This window comes from Falco peregrinus, chromosome W, assembly GCF_023634155.1.
Source record: "Falco peregrinus isolate bFalPer1 chromosome W, bFalPer1.pri, whole genome shotgun sequence".
Taxonomy (NCBI): Eukaryota; Metazoa; Chordata; class Aves; order Falconiformes; family Falconidae; genus Falco; species Falco peregrinus.
The window spans coordinates 24,150,029-24,175,188 of record NC_073743.1 but is presented as its reverse complement, the minus strand read 5'-3'; the positions used below and the strand labels follow the sequence as shown (position 1 = coordinate 24,175,188).

Sequence of the window (25,160 nt, the reverse complement as noted above, 5' to 3'; positions counted from 1 at the left end):
ACCAATTCAGGCACTATTTGGGTTCCCAGCCATTGGGTAAAACCTGCTGTAGAGCACGCTGGAGGAGCTCGATGCGAGAACGCTGCTTTGCCAGCACTTTGCGATGGGCCCTGTTCTGGAATCTATTCGACATCTGTTCCAATCCCACACACAGAGGACCATGCATGAAAAACTCGAACTTTTGACAGCAAAGATACAATCTCATAGCAAACGGGATTATTATTATTCTTTTTTTTGATCATTATGGTAATAGTTTTAGTAGTGCTTAGATATGTAGTTTTCTTGTGTTAAAACGCTGTTATTGAAGATTGTCAACCAAGCCTATGTCGCCCAAAATAAAAACGGGGGAATTGTGGATAACTGGCTAGCTGAAAAGGGTCACATAGACATAGTCCAGCTGGCTGGACAAAAATGCACATCGCTCTCAGCTTATCTGAAGTAAAGCAAAATACACTGTCTTTGGCTGTCCTTGTTACACAATAACAGGAAGATTTTGGTGGGAAAAGAATGTTGCAGGTGGGAACAGAAAACTACAGAAGAGAAACTAGGGGTGGGCTTGGTATTTAGGCAACTAACCAATAATGAGCTTAACTTTTGTAATATGTATGAGCTAATTATAAGAAGGCATAAAAGGTGACTGTAAGAGACAATAAACGAAGTCTGCTGATCACTCATATTGAGTGACTGTGTCTTCCCTCCGTCGCGACAAATGTATATAAATACCTGAAGGGAGGGCGCAAAGACGACGGAGCCAGGCTCTTGTCAGTGGTGCCCAGTGACAGGATCAGAGGTAACTGGCACACAGTGAAACACAGGAGGTTCTTGTCTGATCATAAGGAAAGATTTTTTTTACCGTGAGGGTGACTGAGCACTGGAACAGGTTGCCCAGGGAGCTTGTGGAGTCTCCCTCCTTGGAGATATTCACAATCCATCTGGACATAGTCCTCGGTAACTGGCTCTAGGCGGCCCTGCTTGAGCAGGGGTGTTGGACCAGATGACCTCCAGAGGTCCCTTCCAACCTCAACCAACCTGCGATTCTGTGATAACTTCATCTCAGCCAGACCCAGTACAATTCTTACTAAAGACATCTTTCATTAATGGTTGGAAGTTCATATAAGCCAGTATCTCATGTATGGCAGCATTGCAAAATTGAATGAATAAACCATTGGCATATGATGCTAAGCAAGAGGGAAATATCTCTCCTGAAACATCAGTCATACAAAATTGTGAGGGCCTTGAATACCAGGGGGAAGTTGTGACAATATCAATAATGACTATCAATTGCATTTATTTGTCCACATTGTCATTTGCTGCACTTACCCAGCAATAACTGTGTTGAACAATGAAATAGGAGCAGTAGTTTAATGCTTGGTAGGTATGACAAAAGTTGCTGGGAGCTTAACACTTAAAATTAGTTTATATTGAAAAACTGATCAATCACATTGCATTTGCTAAACTACTGAGCAAAGGTGTTGCACAATTGTGGCTTCTAACAGATACTTCTAGGTATTTGTTATATCAAAAAGTACTATTTCACTAAAACCCTTTTATTGATAAAGTGTCTAGCACTTCTTGTTAGCCTTCAGGCAGCAGTAGCAAATCTACATTAGGAAGACAGACACAAAACTGAACTTGGTGGGCATTATAATACTAATTTTCATTTCCAGTCAAATGCTTTAGAAGTGATTGTTTCAAATACATTTCACAAACATTTCTGAACTAACTTGTTTTGTTTCTAGAACAGGATTCCCTGACCTTGTGCACTGCATGATATATTGAACAGGTAAAAAAACCTCTATCTTTAATGAATTTGTGCTAAGGACAAAAAAAAATTGTTTTCCCCATTGCATTCCAAAACAGAAATGTATGCAGTAGTATAATATTCTGCAATTAGTAAAGCCATTATGTTTTCACTAATCTAAGATATCATAATAATCGCTAACAGTAAGCTAACCCCTGAATAACAGTGTAGGGAAAAATGCTGCAAATGATAGCTGTTTTTCTACTGTCTATATAAAGATTATTTCAAGGATCCGGTTCAGTAATAAACGTAACATTAGCTACTACCAGACAGCATAACCACAGAATATACTAATAATGACTACAATATAATGTTTTCTAAAATATTAGTTTCAATACAGCCCAAAATGATTAGGCATTTGACAATCATGATTGAATCTCTTTAGAAATATTGATCTTAAAAAAATTAAATCAGCCGACCAATTCATTATTCAAACTTGAATTTTATTTATTACACATTTCCTAAGCTCACATAGTCCTACTTCAACTGTTGTTGTAGTTTAACCCCAGCTGGCAATGAAGTACCATGCAGCTACTTGCTCACTCCCCCTCCCCCAGTGCGATGAGGAGAATAGGAAAAAATTGTGGGTTGAGATAAGAACAATTTAATAATTGAAATAAAGTAAATAATTATAACAACAACAGGAAGGACAACAATTGTAATGAAAAGGAAAGAGAATGATAGAGGAATTAAACCCCAGAGGAAAAAAAGACCCAAAACCCACAAGTGATGCACAAAACAGTTGCTCACCACCTGCTGACCAATGCCCAGCCAGTCCCCAAGCAGCGATCAGCAGGCCCCAGCCAACTCCTCCCAGTTTATATACTGAGCATGGCATTCTATGGTATATGGAATATCCCTTGCCTAGTTCAGGTCAGCTGTCCTGGCTCTGCTCCCTCCCAGCTTCTTGTGCACCTGCTCTCTGGCAGAGCATGGGAAACTGAAAAGTCCTTGATTTAGAGTAAGCACTACTTAGCAACAACTAAAACATCAGTGTGTTATCAATATTATTCTCATATTAAATCCAAACACAGCACTGTACCAGCTACTAGGAAGAAAATTAACTCTATCCCAGCCAAAACCAGGACAACTGTTCAGACAAAACCAAAGATAATTCAAAAGAAGTTTTTTGAAACTTGAAAGTAATAGCAAAATATGCAGCTATAAACTCAAATATTTTATTTTTCACTCCGCTTTAATTTAGTATGTTATACTAAACACGTAACAAGCCTTCTCTGTAAAGAGGAATCAGAAGCAAGTTCCAAATAGCTCTAGCATCTTCATAATGCTGAATTTGTGTTATCCATACTTGTCCACATCTTTTTAGATTATCTCCAATATTAGCTTTCCTCTTGATGTTTCAACAGGCCAGGAGACAGAAGAATAAATTTTGTGAGTTTCATGTGGCAGGAATATGCTGAACTATTGGGGTTCAGCCTTTGGGGGAATTTAATTCCTATTCAGAAGTGTCTAGGATTTGAAAGTCAGATTGAGAAGGGGAAAGACTGCTTGACAAGATACCTACTGAAAGCCATGGAAAATGGCACTTGACACAGCTAGCTAAAGCTAAGATTCATCCATGAAGTTTCTCTGGTCAGAACTACATTTCTGTGATGCTTCATTTCACTTGTTTGTACCTTTACTGCAAATAGAAAGAGCATTACAACCAGATGCCCTTTCCTTTTAGCCTGCTACAAGCATGCTGTGTCACTTCTTGGATCCTGGGATCCATTTTTGGGGAGTAGATAGAAGGGGAAGCAAACCACCTATCCTACATACCATCAACCACTTATCTCCCATAGCATATAGGTCTACCCTGCTTACACAAATAATATTAAAAGTTATTCTACCAAAACTTCATGTCTAGCCCAGTGTGGTGGGTTCATCTTGGCTAGCTGCTAGGTGCCCATCAAGCTGCTCTATCACTCCCCTTCTCAACAGGACAGGAGGAGAAAAATAATGGAAAAAAAGCTCATGTCTCCAGATAAAGACAGAGAGATCACTCACCAATTGCTGTCACAGTCAAAACAGACTTAGGGAAAATTAATTCAAATTATTGCCAATTAAAAATAGAGTAGGACAGTAAGAAACAAAAACAAAACTAAAAACATCTTCCCCCCCCTTCTTCACAGGCTCATTTATTCTCAACTCTAACTCCCCCTACCCAGGCAGTGCATGTGGATGGGGAGTGAGGGTTGCTGTCAGTTCATAACACTTCATCTCTTCATCTCTGCCTCTCCTTTCCTCATACTTTTTCTCCTGCTCCAGGTGTGGGGTCCTTTCCATGGGAAACAGTCCTTCACAAACTGCTCCAACATGGATTCTTCCCACAGGCTGCAGTTCTTCACAAACTGCTCAACTGCTCCAGCATGGGTTTTTTTCCACAGGGTGCAGTCCTTCAGGAACAGACTGCTCCAGCGTAGGTCCCCCACACCATCACAGATCCTGACAGAAAAACCTGCTCCAGCATGGGCTCTCCATGGGGTCACAGCTTCCTTCAGGGCACATCCACCTGCTCTGGCCACAGGCTGGAGTGTAGATATCTGCTTCAACATAGTCCTCCATGGGTTGCAGGGCAACAACCTGCTTCACCATTGGCAGCAGGGGAATCTCTGCTCTGGCACCTGGAACACCTCCTCTCCCTTCTTCACTGACCTTGGTGTCCTGCAGTGGTTTCTCTCATTTCTCCCTCTTATAGCTGCTGCACAGGTTTGGGGTTTTTTCCTCCTTTTTTAACCCTTTCTTAAATGTTATCACAGAGGCACCACCAACTTCACTGATGGGCTCAGCTTTGGCCACTAGCAGGTCCATCTTGGAATCAGCTGAAACTGGCTCTATCCAACATGTTCTCTTCTCTCAGAAGCCACCCCTGCAGCTACTACCAAAACCTTGCCCTATAAACCCAATAGACCCAGCTTGCTCTGCATCTCTTGCTCCCCCAAAGCTCTCCTTAGTCTGGCTTCACACCATGGCCATTGCATGTGCACATCAGGTGATCATACCTTGGTGGAGTGGGGGTTAATTTACTGAGAAATTTAGATTATGTTGGAACACGATCCATTGCTTCTTGTAACATGTCTGCTGCCCAAGGTCACTGCCCATCTCCATAAATTTTGCAAAAATCAAGTATACATTAACAGTGCCTAATTACAAGGTTTAATTACTGATAAGTAGCTGAGGCTGACTGGCTCACATAGATGATAACACTAATTATGACATGTTCTCATTTCCTTGTGAGTCAAAACATGAGAAATGTGTTATGATTCTTGAATAGGTTTATACCTAATTTTAATTTGACTACAGACATTTCAGTCACTTATTTATGATGACAACTAATTCCAGATTTGCTTTTTGGTGTAACACACCACATCCACAGTTTTAATGCTTTTATTTCTTTATTTTAGGAAACCTTGCCAGTAAAAATAAATAAATATACACACAGGCCATTAGTTTAACTACATTCAATCCCTTGTATAACTTGAATGAGCACAGTGCAGTACTGCCACTGCACAGGGTTAGAGCAGACATAACAAACACGACATTTAACATTACAGTTAAATCTCAACAGGTGTTGAAAGTATACTTTTAATAACAGAACTCTACTGTACAGCAGACATTCTCTAGACAGTTCAATATAAAAATTCTATAGATGATGGATCAGAGTTTCTAAAGATATTTAGTTACTTCTGTTCTCAGGAATTAAGGAAGTGCTCATGGCACTTCCTTATGCTATATTAGAATTTAATTGGAGTGAAAGAATGGTGGCTAATATAGAAACTCCAAGATAGCCCGTCTCCTGCTAAAATCTATCTTGATTTCACTTTCAAATCACATCTTTACCTGCATTATAAATTTGATTTCAAAACTCTGTCAAAAAACCCAAAACTCCGTCAAAAAACCCAAAACTCCATACTTCCCCCCCCAGTCAGTCTAAAGAAAATAAGCATTCATTAAGACATTTTTCAAGTTAATCAAAACAACTTATTTTTCACAACATTTAAATAAATTACAATATTAGGAGCTGGTTTATTACTCTTAATATTTCTATCATGACTGTAAAGGACACGCAAGATGAAGTTTTCAAAAACTATCACCATTGTTTAAACACTTCTCCCTATGAAGTTAAAATTGCCATTTGTATCTGAGCCAAGCCTGCTTTTGAAAATCCCATCAAGGTTCACACAGGAATTGAAATTCTTAAGTTTTAATTTTCATTCTGTCAAACACAGAGAGGGGCACAGTGATTAAATATTTTACTGCTTTGTAAAAAGCAATATATTTCTTTTTCTGCAAGTATAAAAGGCAGGAGCTTGAATGATGAAGTTCTGTTCCTGACACTACTGCTGGCTCACTAACAGATTTTGAAAAGTTGTAACTTCTGTATTTGTCTTTGCCAACTTCACCTGGGTGCTAAGACTTTATGAACTTTTGTTATATGCACTGGAGACCAAGCTGGAAAAAAAAAAGGGGGTGGGGGGTGGGAGGGAGTGAGACAATATACAAAATACGACTCTCTGGAAAGCTTAGTGTAAGGGGCATCATATTGGCTTTGAATTAGCATCTTTCACATATAAAGCATACCCATTGATGAAATGCAGTGGAGAGCAAATCAGCTAGTACAGGACTGATGGATATTTCCTTCTTTAAAACAAACAAAAACACTCAAAAAGCCCATAACACAAACTCATTCTCATTCTTTTCAGAGTTGGACCTTCCCCTTTACTTCCCTTTCCTATGTTTCTTTACTCTTCCATCTCAGCCTATACCCAGTCCAATATATACTTACGGAGAAGTTTTCATGCAGCTGCTTTAAAACCTAAGATCAAACAACTTCGAATACGTATTTCAACTTTTTGTGATAAAAAAATTCTGAACAGTCAGCTACATAACTCACAGAATTTTAGGTTAAAATCCTCTTTTCAATTGCTAAAATGTTGGGGTTTTTTTTACAAAGTCCTTGTTACAGAAGAGATGCTTCTTTTGCTTAACTTCATGAAAACTCTGCAGATAGTTTCTGTAAGATTCTACAAGTCAGACCTGAATAGAAACATCCCCATATGCAGTTGCACATGGATTATTTTTAACATTGCCATGCAAATTTAGTCACTATGAAAATTAAGGAAATGGCACCCTCTTGTGGTACCTTGGCTTTTAATGAAATCTTCATATTTCCCAGTATAACTTTACAAGCAAAGAGCTTTTCTAATATACCCACTATTAAATGCAGATTTATGCTTAATTTTTTTTCAGACACAATAAAACTAAATAATTCGGGAAATTACACATTGATAGGAAAGAAGCTGCATGACATATTACCAAACAGTAATATTAAATTTCAAACCTTTATACCCAAAAGGAATTGGATGTTTTCAAAAGCAAGTGCCTAAAAGGCCAGAGAGACAGTGGAGAGAGTGTGTGCAAAGATTCTACTATGCCATTAAACCAAACAAGTGTGATGTATCTTTTATTATTAAAACCAGTAAATTTTTACCCCTACTACAAACCTCGTTCTGCCTACTGCCACTTTTAACAATTAAGGTCTCATCAAACAAAACCAAAATTCCTCATACACTAAAGATATCTCAGTGTTTTACCGCTACTCAGTTACTAATTGTTATTAATAGCTGACAATAGTACCTCAAGTAGTAAAATTAGCTCAACAGTTCATTGTACAGTTTAGGCTAAATTCTACTTTTTCTTACATTCTAATAGAATTTGACTTCAAATATCACATATCCATTTTACTTACATAAGTGAACTAGATCCTGTGTCAAAGAATGTTCATGGAGTTCAGATTCAGTGCTTTGGCATCTTAGTAAAGCTTGGCAAAAATCACTCCCCTCCCCTACTTCAGCTCTGCCCTTTCCATTCGACAGTGGCCTTTTTGCAAGTTATGGATTGTATTCTTAGAATGATATACCTTCTGAATGACTGGAGGTCTCACCTTTTTAAAGCAAAATCCCTATAATGCATACTATAAGGTCAAGTCAAATTAGTTACTTCGATGATCCTAAGAGTAATTGTGAAAAAGTAGTGATTATTCTACAGAAACTACCTGCTATCACTGCACTGAGTATGAGGCTGTGAAGGGAAAGTGAAAGCTACCTACCCAAACAGAAGGCTTTATGAAGGTCTAGTCCCTTGCAGGTTTACTATCATTGGCTAGGAAAGAAGAGTAATAATAATTTCGTACCCAAACTTTAAGTATTTTAAAAGGCTTTGATCATATAAAACTCAAATCACCAGGAGATTCTATTTTTATTTATTTATTTAATAATCTATGTTGCTGTATCTATGAGACTTTGATCCAGAGAGGCTTGCCAACTAAGACATTTTCTTGAACTTTACCCAATACTATACATCAGCAGTATTTGATCTATTTAGTTACTGCTGAAGTACGAGACAAGATTACTGGACAGCAAAAACTTCTCAGAGAAGAATACAAGTTACTCCCTGTAAAACGTGCATGCTTGGCTTTGCCTAGTTTTATTAATTTCATTGTATGTAAAAGAAAGCGTGCTCAACATCCTCCTTTATATCCTGTTATAAAATTGTTTCATTTAACTCATTAGCAATTTTGAGTCAAGGCCAGTAAGTTTAAACCATTTGCAAGCAATGTTTTTTATAGAGCAAACTGGCTTTATATTTGTACCAAAAAAAAAAAAAAAGATTGTTCAGATGAAGTGTTTAATGCATACAGGAATTAAATCAGAATGTTCACAATTACACTGACACCAAAGACCAATAAAAAGTAAATGCTATTCAGTAACACACAGCAAAATTCTTTATTTCACTACTTTCACTTTATCTAAATATTCCTCAGTATTATATAACCCTCCCTCTGTCTTCCACTTTATACTCCAAGTATTGTTTGTTAATCTTAGCCCAAAGTCTGTAAATAGTCCCAGAGCTAACACTGAAAGGTCAGTCATCTCAAATCCTGGATAGGCACCAATTGCAAACACACTGAAACAAAATGCTTAAATACTTTTTAATTAATTTATTATCTGCGCACAAGAGGTAATTACCAATAAAAACTCAAGACATATACAGTATTTTTTTACATGGTGATTAAAAGTAATTAGAATATCACATGATAATGGCTGAATGTAATGTTTCCAATTACAAATCATAATGCATGTTAGAACCTCAATGGAACAAGCCAAAATGCCTTCAAAGCAGTTTCAGAGCACAATGCAGCACTCCTTTAATTTGCACAAAGGTAATTTGCAACACTGTTACAGATTAACTGTAACGAGACAATGTTACAGTGCAAGTTTCTTTATGGCTAGATGTGAAGATATAACTAGTACAGCAATTCTAGTATATTTTAAATTACCTTGCCTAAGCAATTTTTCTGAGATGTTTATCAAAGTTGCTGGAAGATTCTACACTAAAAACTATGTCTTACTACTTTTTTTCCCCCTGACCATTTTTGGTTACTTATATACATTGCAATAGAATGAAATTAAATTTCTAGAAATGAGCTGTCTCCATTGTATATATTGTGTTTATATATCATACAAATAAAAGCAAAAATAGTAGATTACTCAAGCAGTATAAATCTTACAGCATTTTGCTAGCAAAAAAATACATGCTGAAATTACCATAAGCAGCACTGGCACCCACAAATTACCACCTTCAGTTGTTTCCTTTTTAATTTATATTCTACATAAATTACTACTGAAGGCTAATGGTTTAGTAGTAGATAAATTGGACAGTTGGAAGTCAGATAAAGCCTGCTCAACCAACTCTGAAAGCTGATATTGTTTAAAAAAAAAAAAAAAAAGAAAGAATGAACAAGAGTGATGCATGCAACAGAGCAAAAAAAGCATCAATTCCCCATTTGAAGAAAATACTGCACTTGACCTTAAAATGCATGACTGATTTTAGTTATAACAAGACAATCCCAAGAATCAGAATGAAATAAAGCAACTATTTTAAAGATTTAAGAGCTGTTATCAAAAATAAATTACATTTTTTCAAGTTAAAGAAACACTGCTATGAAGGCTGAGCACCAAGCAGCCTTTCAATAGCTGCACTGATATCTCCTCCTGTTGCTATTAAAGCTTGTAAGTTTGCTTCATGGTTCAAAAAGCCCATTGCACTCAGCTGCTCCAGTTGTTGCTGAAATCTAACTTCTGGATTTTGTAACTGCTAAGAAGAAAAATCTCAAGCTATGAAAGCATAATACACATTTGGCAAAGTACAGGTTTTAAACATAGTTGGTTATGAACCACTTCTTGTCTTTACTAATTTTTGAATGCATCTTTTTAAAGTTCCCCAAACTAGACTATGACAAATTTCATTCACAACTGAATTACTGATCAAACAATTTTAAGAGTATCTTCACTTATGTGACATTTTTGAACTACAAGAGTGGCTGCTTGTTTGATAAAAAAGGAACAGTTAAATCTGATAAATGTGTCCCAAGAACAGTTTCTTAAAGACGTGCATACAGACTTTTTTTTAATGAAAGAGTCTAATCTAGTAATGTGGGACAGCAGGATTTTGAGAATTTCACTGTTAGCAACAGCAAATACGGTAGACTTTTTTCCCCTTGACATAAGCTACCTATTTAATGCTCCAAGTATTTGTTTTTGGCAAAACTCTCAATCTCAGTTGTACGATGCATATTGTAGGTCCTGCACTTGGGTCACAACAACCTCATGCAACGCTATAGGCTTGGGCAAGAGTGGCTGGAAAGCTGCCTGGTGGAAAAGGACCTGGGAGTGCTGGTTGACAAGCCAGCTGAACATGAGACAGCAGTGTGCCCAGGTGGCCAAAAAGGCCAACAGCATCCTGGCTTGTATCCAAAACAGTGTGGTCAGCAGGACAAGAGAAGCGATTATCCCTTTGTACTCAGCACTGGTGAGGCTGCACCTCGAATACTGTGTTCACTTTTGGGCCCCTCACTACAAAAAAGACATTGAGGTGCTGGAGCATGTCCAGAGAAGGGCAACAAAGCTGGTGAAGTGTCCAGAAAACAATTCTTATGAGGAACGGCTGAGGGAACTGGGGGTGTTTAGCCTGGAGAGGAATAGACTCAGGGGGACCTTATTGCTCTCTACAACTACCTGAAAGGAGGTTGTAGGCAGGTGGGGGTAGGTCTCTTCTCCCAGATAACAAGTGACAAGGCAAGAGGAAAAGGCCTCAAGTTATGCCATGGGAGGTTTAGATTGGATATTAGGAAAAATTTCTTCACTGAAAGGGTGGTCAAGCATTGGAACAGGCTGCCCAGGGAGGTGCTAGAATCACCATCCCTGGAAGTGTTTAAAAAAATGCGTAGATGCAGTGCTTAGGGACATGGTTTAGTGGTGGACTTGGCAGTCCTGGGTTAATGGTTGGACTTGATGATCTCAAAGGTCTTTTCCAACCTAAATGATCCTGTGATCTTCAACTCAAGAGTCATTTTTGAAACAGAACAATTATAGGAAAATAATATGCTTTAGGTATATGGGGTCAGAGTAATACTGAAAAGCCACTTTTTTTAAATGAGTAAGACAGTTTACATATCAGCACAAGATTTTGGCAGCTACTGCTAATTTTCCTTTTGTTCTACTTAAAGTTTCATCCATTAAGAAATTCCTACCAGTATTTAAAAACTGTATATACTTCCAAACCAATAAAATGCAAATATACTGGCTGAAATTTAAGCATTCCTTCTTCCCCCAAGCAATCCTTCTTCCCCCAAGCAAAACCAAACAGAATACTGAATTGGTAGCATAAAAATATCTATGGGAACATGGCTTCCTATAGCTATGCCTACCACCACTTTCTCATGGTTACATAAAATAACATTTTTCTGTCAGATCAGCAAGCTGAACTGCTTTATTCTGTGGCAGCAGAGGAGGTAAGAGCAGGACTGTCCCTTTTACCAGCAGCCTACCATTACCACTGGATATGTACCACACTGTAATGGTGCTGTTTCACACAGCGCTTTTGAGATACCTCTTCACTGTTACGGGTGTGTCCCCTTTAAAGCCGGTCTTGCTCACCACCCTACATTTACCTACAAAGCTGCCACCTTTGCTTGACTTCTGGAGCTATCCAGAAAGCCTGAATCACAATTGGTATGTTAACACAATGTACACTGTGCAGTCTGGACCTGCAGGATATCAGGGAAGGATGCTACAAATTCAGGCCCCAAATGACCTGAGCTGTCACAGCTACAGAGCAACAACCAGCAACACAGATACAAGGTACAGAGATAATGATGTTCAGTACACTTAAGTTCTTGTCTGAGCCCACATTTCACTTGCCAGGGAACCAGTTTTCCCTTTAACACTTTAATCTGCTTCTTTCCGGGCATTTCAGAAACTCAAGAGTACAAAGATAGGTGTACAGCAATCAACCATTCAGAGGACACTTTTACTCAAACGTGATGTTTTTCCAGCATTTATTTGCACATTTAGAACATCACTTTTAAACTTCCTCTGCTCTCCTTTGACCAGAAGCATCCTATTGGTTTACACGGGGGGGGAGCTAGATATTAAAAAAAAGAAACAAACCAAAAAGAACCAAAAAAACCCAACCACCCCACAACAACAAAACAACCACCCAAAACCAACAAACACCCCCCACACACTAGAATAGTTATCTACTTTACCTGAGCATTTGCACCAGCAAGCACCTGCAACATTTGTTGGACAAACTGCTGGTGATCAGGTTCAGCAGCCCCTGATGTTAGACTTGTATTTTCACTGGGAACAGAACTAGGTACAACGGACCCTATAGGAGCTCCAGTGCTTCCCAATCCACCTAAACCAGGACTGAATCTGCACAAATGACAAAGGGTAATACATCGCTAACATAGAAAATGGCTTAATTGTAATGTCTCTTCCCATTATATGTAATTACTAAGTAAAAATTCTGTCAAATAAAAAATGGATGATAACTTAAGTAAAGCACCAAAACACAGACCATAGCCATCATTACTTAGAAATATGTTGCAGACAAAAGTGTGACAGATTCTAAAACAAGTTTAGTGAAGCTAAAAAAATGCAAGAGGCATAGTCTGTAAAAAACAGATAAACCACTACATGCTGAAAACAAAAAGCTGAAAAACCCCCAACACAATAGAAAAGTTTTGTATAAATTTGTATGACCAATTCTTACCCTGGTATAAGTCCTGGTGCTTCTGTTGCTAGTGTCTGCAAGCCCTGCTGAATCTGTAGCAAAGCCTGCATTGCTCTAGGGTTTGACATAGCTGATAACGTGTCAGGATTCTGCATCTAAAAACAGGAGAGAAACTCATAATTGAATAATATACAGACATTCAAAGTTGGTCTTTATCGCTAGATGTTTTATAGAATCTGATATCCTTTCAGAACTTGCTGTTTCTCAACTGTATATTTGAATGTTTACATTAATTCCTTCAGATAATTTTTTTTGAGAAAACTTTCACAGGAAGTGATCAATAAGCTCTCTAGACTCCTTTCAAATAAGAAGAACATAAGGAAAATTATTTTTTATTATTTCTTCTAATAGACTTTATCATATTCCAAAGCCACAGGAGTATATTAGTTCAACATAATTCTAAATTAGTCTCCTATATCACACTCCTGGTAAGCAACAGGTCTGAATACAGTGAAACCTAACTAGTGGATATCTAATACAGAAAGTTATAAAACACCTTTTTCTAGCTAAATTCAGACTACAGCGATTTGATCACGATAATTTGTGCATGTGTTCATATCTGTAGTACAATCAACACCTACAGACACATAAATAGTCTGCAAAACATACTAGCAAACATATATTTGAGGACCCTCATTCTACTGCAAATTCAACCAAAAACTGGTTTTTGCACCCACAGATAAAAAGGCATACTTTTGATTTGTGAAATTAAGTGTCTAAAAACCAGGCTATTTTAAGATACAAAACCAAAACTAATGGCTTATGCTCACCTCTGCTTATAGATGCCACATGTAAGTGACAAGTTCTTTGTTTCAGTTATAAGTCTTGGTAGCCAGACCTGCTTCAAATAGCAGACAGGCTGATTAATCTCAGCAGCCTTCACTTGGTAATTAGACCAAATTCCTTCTGCTGCAAAAACATTTTTTGATTCAAAGAACTGCACAAATTAAGGTTAAGCTTCCTCTAGTACAAAACAGAAGAGCAGAACAGGGCACAAAGATCAAGTATTGATTCTGTCCTGAAACGTGGGTGTGTAATGAGACCTGAGCACAGCAAGTTTTTAAATACTTTCCATTGGTCTCTTGGATTTGTACCTTCATGATAGAAGTCAGAAGAGAGTAACGATGTATAGCTGGTGAAATGAATCCAAATCTTTAAAGGAGAAAAGCATACCAGATTCACTGAAGTAAGCTACTGTAGTTACTTTGTTTAAAAAAATAGCCTTTAAGCCATGTTTTACTGTCTGATATTTAGAGTTGTTTTTACAGAAAACTGACCCCCACGATCATCTGAACACTTAGATGACTTGGATCTCTATTAATGTTTTTAATTCCAGCTGTAAAGTAGCAGCAATTCTGGGTAAAACTTATATAAAAAAAGAGTAGAAAGAGTAGCTCACAGATGTGTTTTTCCTAGTTGTACTGAGCAACTGGCCATTTATTGCAAGTGCTTTCCATTATACTGAGGAACATTCCATAGTTTCCATCACCCAATCCCATAATATAATGGCAACAGATGAACGAGGAAGTATGGGCTGTGATACTGCCAACATTCTGAGAACATCCAGGTATTTCTCCAGTTTACTTAATCTGTTAATGTTGTCGATCATCTGACCTAACATGGGGAAGACAGCAGAAATCTAGCTATACAGATAAACCCCAAGGTGATACTAATGGAAAGAGATACAAAAGCATTAAGAGCACCTGGGTAAAGATTAGGGGGATGGAAAACAAAGCTGATGTCATAGCAGCAGGTGTCCACTACCGATCACTCAGCCAGGATGATAGTACTGATGAGTTATGCTATAGGCAATTAGGAGAAATTTCAGGAACAGAAGCCCTTGTCCTTATGGGAGATTTCAACTTCCCAGACATCAACTTGGGAATACCATACTGCTGTGATAAGCAAGTCTGGGAAATTCTTCAAGTTTGTGGAAGATAACTTCTTATCATAAGTATTCAGTGAGCCAACTAGGAAAGATGCCCTCCTAGACTTGTTGTTTGTGAATAGAGAAGGACTCATGGGAGGTGTGATGGTAGGTGGCTGTCTTGACCACAGTGATCACAAAATGGCTGAATTTAAAATTTTCACTGTAATGAGAAAAAAGGACAGCAGAGTTGCTACCCTAGTCTTCAGGAGAGCAAACTTTAAGATATTCAGGGAGCTACTTAGTAGAGTACCCAGGGGATCTGTTTTTGAGGGAGCCCATGAGTGCTGGTCAGTCTTTAAGAACCACCTTTTAAAAGCACAGGCAGAGACAATGCCACTGTGTCATAAGTCAAGCAAGCTGGGCAGAAGACCAGCTTGGCTGAACAGGAAACTCTTCATGGAGCAAAAGAGAAAAAAAGAAATTGTATGATATCTGGAAGCAAGGTCAGGCTCCGCAGGAAGATAACAGAGGCATGGTTCATATACGCAGGGAGAAGAAACAAAAGGCCAAAGCTCAAGTAGAGTTGAAACTGGCCAGCGTTGTGTCAGATACCTAACAAGGGCTTTTTTAAGTATGTTAATAGAAAGAGTTGGTCTAAAGAAAACATTGGACCGATACTTGTTGAAGATGGTCACCTGACTAATAGGGATTAAGAAAAAGCAGAGGCAGTCAATGCTTATTTTGCATCAGCCTTTAATATTAAAATGACAGACCTTGGGCTGCCCAGTGGTCCTCCGAGTCGGAGGACCACGACCATGGCAACAGTGACTTTCTATTTGTGGACACTGAAATTGTAAGGGACTAGTTGTATTAGCTGAATGTTCACAACTCCACGGGGCCTGATGGGATTCATCCCAGAGTACCAAAGGAGCTAGCGGATGTTATGGCAGGACCCCTCTCGATCATCTACCAAAGGTCTGGGGAGCCTGGGGAGGTCCCTGCTGACTGGAAGCTAGCCAACATTACTCCAATTTGCAAGAAGGGCATGAGGGAACACCCAGGAAACTAGAGACCTGTTAGTCTAAGCTCACTTCATGGAAAGATTACGGAGAATATCATACTGAGTACTACTGAAAGGCATTTAAAGGACAATGCAATTATCAGGCACAGTCAACATGGGTTCACAAAGGGAAAGTGTGTCTAACTAATTGGATATCCTTCTATGATATGGTCACCTTAGTGGATGAAGTGAAGGCAGTGGATGTAGTTTTTCTGGATTTTAGGAAGGCTTTTGATATTGTCCCTCACAGCATCCTTCTGGACAAGTTGTCCAACTGTGAGATGAGCAGGTACATGATGCACTGGGTGAAGAATTGGCTGAAGGGCAGGGCTCAAAGTGTTGTAGTGAATGGGGCTACATCTGGCTGGTGACCCGTCACCAGCAATGTTCCTCAGGGCTCAATTCTAGGGCCAGTTCTGTTCAATATTTTTATCAGTGATCTGGATGCAGGAGTTGAATGCACCATTAGCAAGTTTGCCAATGATACTGAGGTGGGAGGTGCTGGTGACTCTCTTGAGGGACAAGAGGCCTTGCAGAGGGATCTAGATAGATTAGAGCATTTGGCAATTTTCAATGGCATAGAATCCATCTTGTTATTTATTTACTCATAACACTGTCTACTTGCAATGAGATCCTGGAAACACACATATTTACTTTGATTTTTAAGGAGTGCCTAATGATGGAACTCATGCACTGGATTAAATTTTTAAATTCCTAAAAATTTTTCTTAGTCCTATTTAAAGGACACAGTCCCAGTATACACTGTGATGGTTAAGATAAAGCAAATACCGGGGTTACAACCACAGTGGTGTAAGAGGGAAAGCTGGTGGTAAGGCAATGTTTACAGTTAAATATCTTCAGAACCCACTCCACTACTTTTGAATTAGCTTATGACTTGCCTCTTTTAAGGCATGTCTAAGATTTCTTTACCCCGAACAACCAGGGCAGGGTGGAGGAGGTACAAGAAAAGTACCGTAAAAGCTTATGTTAGTAGTGGGATAAGTAATAATCTTTCTTTAATTTGTAAAAAGAAATCATGTAGGAAATAGGTGTTCTCTGGCTGTTGCACAGTAAGAACAAGTCATTTCTTCTAAGCAAAGACACAACAGCAAATCAAAGCAGTTGTGCTAGTCACAGACAAAAAAAATCCACTAAAAGCCAGATTTAATTTTTGAAAGGGATGAGGAGATAAATCAAGGGATAATGCAACTCAGTGTCTAAAGCTAATGAGAATACACATAACAGAGTCTAGCTTTAAGGCACCAGTTTATTGCGAATCAAGGAAAGGCACCAGTTTATTGCAAAAATTGCTTGCTGAATGACGGACGTTTATTAACAACACTTAGTATCTCATCTTACTTGTTGAAGGAAAGTAGGAAGCTGTTGTCTCATTTGCTCTTGAAGTTGAGGATTTCCAGCAAATAAAGGATTATTCAACATCATCTATGGAACAAAAACATTTATCATCATAGATTAAGCAGTAGATCAAAAAGTAAATACTAGAGTGGATTTTAAGACAACTATTTACCATATATGAATCAAATAACAAGATAATTTCTCTGAGGTTATCATAGACTATTATCTCCCACTTCTCCTTCGGCCAAAACTTGTTCTGAAACAACAAACCACCAGCCTGAAAACTGACTGAAATAATTGGTGGTGCGGAGTTGGGGGTTTTTTTGTTTGGTATTTTTGGGTGTATTTTTTGTTGTGGGTTTTGGGGGTGTGTGTTAAACTTTTGAAGTTTATCCTTGCCAGATCCTCACCAAAGCAACCTCATTTATGCAACATGAAAAGCCTTTTCTGGTCAACCTCCACTACAGGTGTGATGGTTTCCCTGTAAACATCATCTGCAAAAAGCCTGGGATATTTTCCAGTTAATATTATCTTTGTATATTAAACACTTATTATCTCAGTTCAAGATTTGACTTTGGATATTATTGCTGTAAGTAAAATTGGAAAGCACTTCTACAATACCATTTATAAAATGGCATTAAGTATCAGCACTTTTATTGTGAGCAAGGATCACAGATGAAAAATGAAAGCCAGAATAACAGCTAGATATGGCATCAACTCCTTCCCTACCACTTCTGTCCTCCCAAGCTAGGGTGGGTATTTATTTACTAGCACATCTACCTTAATTTATAATCAAAGCATTTATTTATTTGGTTCTTATGCTAGGCCACAAAATTATAGGGCTATATGAAACATACACAAACTTACAAGTTGTTACAAGAGAATGCCTGACATGATGTCCAACTAGAAATTGAAACTTACTGCAACAGATTGCTAAAGGTAACTATGGTAATAATTTCAATAAGTCAGGCATTAACATACTTTAAAAACTGGACTATTCACAACAGACAAACACAATTACTCTGTATTGTAAATATAACTGTATCATAAATTCAACTCCTTTTTTCACTTCAGTGCACACAACACATTGCTACACCAAAAGCATTTACCTGTACTGCAAGATCAGGATTCTGGCTCAATGACTGCATCATGCTTCTCATATATGGTGCAGACAACATATTTTGCATAAGTTGTGGATTTTCCGTTATCTGCTGTAACAAGCTCTGCATTCCTGGTGTGTTGAACATACCAACTTTAAAAAAGTAAAAGGTCACAAGGTCACTTTGATTATAGTCAAGATTGTTACTAAAGTAATTAGACTGCCTAGAACTGGGATACAAATGTGTGGTTTGGGGGAGGGTGTTGTTGGGTTTTGGGTTTTTTTAACGAGCTTTAGCCCCTTAAATATATCTCAGCGTGGTTCTGCTCACACAGATGCATCTGCCCTAGAAACAAGTTAAGCCAGAGGTCATATCCAATAAGCAGTCCCACTAAGTATCTACATTAGCTGTTTTCCTGTTTGTCTCCAGACAGAAAAAAAAGTATCGTCATCATTCACCTACAGATTCCCTACTTCTGTTATTTTAAGGCAGTACACAAGTATTGTTAGTACTCTTGGTTTACGTTTCATGTTTGTTCTTCTATGGACGACTTGGAACATTTGACTAATATCAATGGAAATAAACAGCAATACAAACTTTGAATCAAAACATCTCTTTCTAATAAGAGAATCATTTCAGCAAACTCCTGAATATTTGCAAATATATACAATTGCAATAAAAGCCACACCTCCTAGTCCAGATCCCAAATTTGGTATAGTTGAGCTCTGTCCCATACTAGCAGAGGTGCTATTTCCAACATCACTACTGCCACTGCTCTCATCACTGGTGCTGGTACTTGTGGAACTCTGAGAGCTGGACTGAGGAGCCCAGGGATTTGGTAGAGGATCTCTATTTTCTGTACGAGATGGATGACTGTCCCCTCCTGATGATGCATTGCTTACTAAGGAGGCAAATGGGTTACCTCCAAACTACAGAAGGAGAAACAAACACATATCATCTGTTAGTCAACTATTTTTAAGTCTGCTACAAATGGCAAGTACATTTCCAAAATTATACATGAAGATAAATGTTGATGGCTCTTAATCAATTATGATCCCTGTCTTAAAATAAGCCATTGTTAATATTCTGAAAAAATACCAACATTGAAAGAGATATTAACTTATTTTGTTGTTCTTGGAGATAATCACCCCTCATTTTAAACACAGCATTTGCTACTACACTAGCACTTTGAGCACAGTAAGATATCGCGCATAGTGGTTTCCAACTTAGAAAAATTTCAAAGCCTTTTTTCTTCCCACCTTAGGTTCCAAGTTACTAAACACACTAAATTTTCCTGGACCTCAGGAATTTTATAAATCCAAGAATTATACATCAATTTAGAATATATATAATATAGAGTATGGAGACAGTGGGTTGTTTGACATTGACAATGTGCAGCTGTGATCCTGCAGCAAAGTAGTAAATAACTTTGAGGGAGTATGAGAAGAAACCTGGATGAAACAGAGACAAAAGAGGAATGTGATCTCACCTCTAGAAGATAAGGAAACAGCATGAACAGCAGAGAGTAGCCTATAGTGAACAACGGCTGGGCGTGTGGACAGTAGAGTTTGACCAATAATAAAGCACATGTGCAGAGTATAAACTTATAAAAGCTGTAACTAACTAACAATAAAGGTCTTTGCTTCACCATCCTTGCAAAATCCATGCCTCAATTGCCACAATATAACAAAAAAATAACATTAACATAGCTTATCAAACTCACAAAACAATCTTTATTCCTTCAAATTTAAAAGAGCATAGGAACAAGCCACACTGACTTCAAGAAATTAAGTTTTGTCAAGTACACATATGCAAAAAATTCAAACCCCACCAAAATCAAACAAAAAACCAACCAACCAAAGAACATTTACTTTCAGTGGCCCCTACAACCATTTCTCACCTGTTCCTGTGCTGCATTCAACATTGGCTCCTGAATATCTGTGTACATACGTCGCAAAGCATTGTAGCCACCTGGTATACTTTCAAGGTTGCTCAAGGCTCGGTCTTGGTTTCGCATCATTTCCTGCATCATTGCAGGGTTTCTAGCAAGTTCCAGTGTCTAATGAAGTAGAACATTTAATTTGTATTATTAGAAAAAAAAAATTCCATTCTAAAGTGAAAGCATCAGCATTTAACAGTATCTCAGTTAATAATGTCTAACTCCATTTGAAGTTAGGATTAAAGCCAAGTCAAGATGTCAGCCTAGTGGGAGGGGAGTCAATAGAATTTGATATTTAGCCAACATTCTGCCACAACTGTCAGTATGCTGGCTGAGTCAGAAAGCTTTAACTAAACAGAAGAAAAAAACCCTTGAATGTACCATCCTGTTCTTTCTTTTCTCTTCTCAACACAATATATTACTACTATTTCTACAGTACAGCATTCAGTTTATATTTATTTTTTAAGATCGTGTTAATTTTCTAAAGCCTCCATTTGTTTCTTGATGCCTTCTACCACATAAGGCATACCTTACATAACACATAACTTTAGAAGCAAAAGTACCCACAGTTACATAAACTAGAAATAAGCAGTATTTTTGAGAATTATTGCTTTATAGTAAACTCACTGTTGACTAAACAGAAGATTCCAAGTGGCATCCAACTCTAAATTTGGAAGATATGATTATACAGTCTTCAGCATCTTTCAAAACTGTACTGCATTTTTAAAATAAATTAGCTTATTTCAGACCCCAGCAGCTAGAAATAAAAAAAAAAATCAGTTTCCTATAGTGACCTTTTACAGATTGTCTAACAAGCCTAAATTCCTCAACAATATTTTGGCACTCATCTAAGCATATCCAATTCTTGCTCTTTTGTTCAGTTACAATATAATCAAAGGTCACAAACTTAGAGATCTGTCTACATACCTGTCTCATTATATCTGGATTATTCAGCATGTGACTGATTTCTGGATTTCTCTGTATCAGTTGCTGCATTTGAGGGTTAGCCATAATTAACTGCCTCATCAGGTCAGGGTTTGAAAGCATGCTCTGAACAAATGGATTTTCCATTATCTGAACCATCACTTCTGGGTTGGACATAAGTTGTCGTTGCATCTGACTTTGTAACTCTGAAAAGTTTGATGCATTTAAGCCCAGGCTACCCAGGCCTGCCAAACTACCAAGGTCACCTTTAAGAAGAAAAAAAAAAAGAAGAAGAAGAAGAAAAAAAAAAAATTAAACTTTCAGCTTCTAGTATATTTCTGAACACATCCAGGTTCTTTTTAAGTACAACATACATAAACATAACCCACACTTCAAAATAATGAAACTCAATGGAAATTCTGTCTTTGCAAGGCTATTGAGTCATCCACTAAGAGTTTGCTTTACATAACAAGACACCTAGAAATTCAAACTGCATTCTGAAATATAACTTGTTACAATTCTAACAGCTTTTCGTCTATAGCTGAGGTACAAGGGATGTTTGAATTTTGGGGCCGCAGGTTAATTCCCAACACTTTCCAATACATTTGTGGCAGTGGTCTGTCTATAAATTACAAGGCAGACAAACCACTGCCATGAGGAATCTCTTAACATGTTGCATACCCTCATTTCTAAACAAAGAAGAGAGCTCTTCTTTTTGCTGATACAAGAACTAATAATGCTTTACATTCCCCTCCTTTGCAGAGTTCAGAAGACACAAAAGTTTCACATTTTTAGAAGGTACTAGTCAGTCTGGAGAACTGTTTACAACTTAAAAAAGCAATTGCTTAATATAGTTTTTCCAGGTTTTTTTGTTTGTTTTTTTTTTTTAAAAAAAAGAAAGCAAATAATTAAAGAGCATGAATAAAAAACCCCAGTAACTATGGAAAGAGAATATTTTTAAATCAATAGACTTCTGTGTCTATTTCTGAAAGAGAGGACTGATAATGCAATCAGACTCAGAACCTGAGAAATACTGGTTTGTAGAATAAGAGTAACTTTGTTACTTCCGTTCCAAGTCATAATGCTATGGGTCCAACTTCAATACTCTCTTCAGGCCAGTTCAAATGCACTGTTAAGGAAGAGGAGGAGACTGGAAGTTTAATTACCTGTAGTGCCAGAATATGAGATCAGTGGCACCTTACTATTGAAGATGAAACAGCACAAGCCTGAAGTTCTGTACATAAAAATTAAGGAAATAACTTACCTCTGATAACTTACTGATCAGAAAATTATAACCAATACCACTGATTTCTGTAATCAGTAATTATTTTTTTTTAGTCCCATTTACATTAGAATAAAGCTCCAGGGATGCTTACCTGAAACCAAGATACCCACCATATTACCTCACAAATATTCTTACCCAAGCCAAAAGAGTTACTGTTTGTTGAAGTTGGTGTTGAGGTATTATTGCTTGATATTGATGTGGTAGCAATACTGCCAGTGGTGTGTGTTTGTTGACCTGGATGATCTTGTAATCTATAAAAAGCAAGTTAAAAAAATATACAAGTTGAACAAGGTGTGGCAAGTTGACCCCAGCCAGTTAAAAGCCCACCCAGTTACAATGTCTTTTCCCCCCACCCCAGGCAGGATGGGAGAGAGAACTAGAAGGGCAAAGGTAAGAAAAACTCATGGGTTGAGATAAAGACAGTTTAATAGGTAAGGAAAAAAACAAACAACCAAACCAAACAAGTGACACAAAGGCAATTGCCTACCACCTCCCACCAGCAGACCAATGTCCAGTCAGTCTCCAAGTGACACCAGCTACTTTGGAAAAGTGTCATGTGTTGTCGTCCATCCCCGTGTCATCCCCCCCCCCCCAGTTTTATTGATTAGCATGACATGATATGGTATGCAATATCTTTGGTCAGCTTGTTTCAATTGTCCCAGCTGTGTCCCCTTCCCAACCCTAGCCTTCTTGGGGGGGGAGGGGGGGGGGGGGAAATGGGCACAAAGCAAGAAAGAGAGGAGGAAGGCCTTGATACTGTGCGAGCACTGTTCATCCAACAATAGTTAAAACATCTCTGTGTTATCAACACTGTTAGGTGAAAAATCCAAAACACTGCACCATACACACTGCTATGAAGAAAGTAAAACCCCCTACAAGCCAGACCCAGTGCACAAGGTATGGCATTTAATGTAATGTAATAATGATATTTAATACAGGAACAGTATCATACTTCAGAATCTTAATTTACATTTTTATTATTTCTAAAAATAAATAAAAATTAAACTATTATCTCTAGATATCTTCCTGACCAAACTCAAACAGAAAGTATACAGAAAGTGGAAACAAGGACAGGTAAACTGGGAGGAATACAAAGACATTGTCCGAGTCTCTCTTTCTTATACAGAGTTAGGAAAGACAAAGCCCAAATTGAATTGAATTTGGCCAAGGATGTCAAAGATAATAAGAAGGGCTTCTATAAGTAAATAGGAGACAAAAAGACAACTCGGGGAAAATGTGGGACTGCTGCTTAATGAGACAGGGGACCTGGGTACACAGGAAACCAAAAAGGCTGAAATACTGAATGCCTTCTTTGCCTCAGTCTTTACTAGCAAGACTTTTTCAGGAATACTAGGCCCCTGAGACCAGGGGAAAAGTCTGGAGCAAGGAAGACATACCCTTTGTAGAAAAGGATCAGATCAGGGAATACTTAAGCAAACTGTACATACATAAGTCCATAGGCCTGGATAGAATGCACCCAGGAGGGCTGAGGGAACCAGCAGATACCATCATGAGGCCACTCTTAATAATCTTTGATTCATCAAAGTGACTGGAAGAAGTGTCCAAGGACTAGAGAAAAGCAAATGTCACTCCTATCTTCAAGAAGGGCAAGGAGGAAAACCCAGGGAACTACAGACCATCCAGCCTCACCTTCTTTCCTAAGAAGGTAACACAGCAGCTAATCCTGGAAACTATTTCCAGGCACAGGAAGGACATGAAAGCCATTGGGAAGGCAGCATGGATTCACCAAGGGGAAGTCATGCTTGACCAACTTGATAAACTTTTGTGATCAAATGACTTGCCCTGTAGATGAGGGGAGAACAGCAGATAATTTCTACCTGGACTTCAGGAAGGCCTTTGACGCTGTCTCCCATAAGATCCTCCTAGAGAAGCTGATGAAGTAGGGACTGGAGCAAAATGAAAACTGGCTGAATGGCCAGATACAGAGGGGGATGACTAGTGGCACAAAGTCTAGTTGAAAGTCAGGAACTAGCAGAGTACCCCAGGGGTCAATACTGGGTCCAGTCCTGTTTAACTTCATTAATGATCTGGATCAGGGGTCCTCAAACTTTTTAAAGAGGGGGCCGGCACGCGGATGTAGTAACAGGAAGTCATCTGCAGCTGCTTGGTTTCCCCCCCCAACCCCCAGCAGGGGGGTGTGTGTGTGTGCGCCTGTAAATACCGGGGGCCGGATTGAGGACCCTGGGGGGCCGTATCTGGATGATGGGGTAGAGTATACCCCTCAGCGAGATTGCTGATGTCTCAGAACTGGGAGGAGTCTGGCCAGACAACCATGCTGCCATCCAGAGGGACCTCAATAGGCTGCAGAAATGGGATGACAGGAACCTCGTGCATTTCAACAAGAGGAAGTGGTGAAAAGTCCTACACCTGAGTAGGAATGATCCCATGCACTAATATATGATGGGTGCCACCCAGTTGGAAAGCACCTTGGCAGAAAAGGCCCTGGGGGTCCCGGTGGACACCAAGTTGAACATGAGCTAGCAACGTGCCCTCACAGCAAAGGTGAATGGTATACTGGGCTGCATTAAGAAGAATGTTGCCAGCAGATCAAGGGAGGTGATCCTTCCCCTCTACTCAGCACTGTTGAGGCCACACCTGGAGTCCTGTGTCCAGTTCCAGGCTACCCAGTACATGCAAGACGTGGACATACCGAAGAGAGTCAAAT

General features: G+C 38.6%; 1 protein-coding gene across 4 annotated transcripts in view; it reads right to left on the bottom strand.

Moving 5' to 3' along the window:
• Positions 1-2,227: 2,227 nt before the first annotated feature.
• The window catches only part of LOC129783225 (ubiquilin-1-like), a 38,768-nt gene continuing 15,835 nt past the window's right edge, over positions 2,228-25,160 (bottom strand). For 2 of the 4 annotated variants that reach the window (XM_055793110.1, XM_055793113.1), the window contains exons 3-11: positions 22,610-22,725; positions 21,193-21,455; positions 20,227-20,385; positions 19,015-19,255; positions 18,336-18,478; positions 17,230-17,313; positions 12,920-13,035; positions 12,411-12,579; positions 8,787-9,958 (exon numbers count right to left, since the gene is read on the bottom strand). In XM_055793110.1, coding sequence (XP_055649085.1) covers positions 9,803-9,958; positions 12,411-12,579; positions 12,920-13,035; positions 17,230-17,313; positions 18,336-18,478; positions 19,015-19,255; positions 20,227-20,385; positions 21,193-21,455; positions 22,610-22,725 — 1,447 coding nt within the window. In that variant the 3' untranslated portion in view covers positions 8,787-9,802. Of the gene's footprint in view, positions 6,254-8,786; positions 9,959-12,410; positions 12,580-12,919; positions 13,036-17,229; positions 17,314-18,335; positions 18,479-19,014; positions 19,256-20,226; positions 20,386-21,192; positions 21,456-22,609; positions 22,726-25,160 lie in introns of those variants that run through there. The other 2 variants (XM_055793112.1, XM_055793111.1) reach the window with 2 other exon arrangements.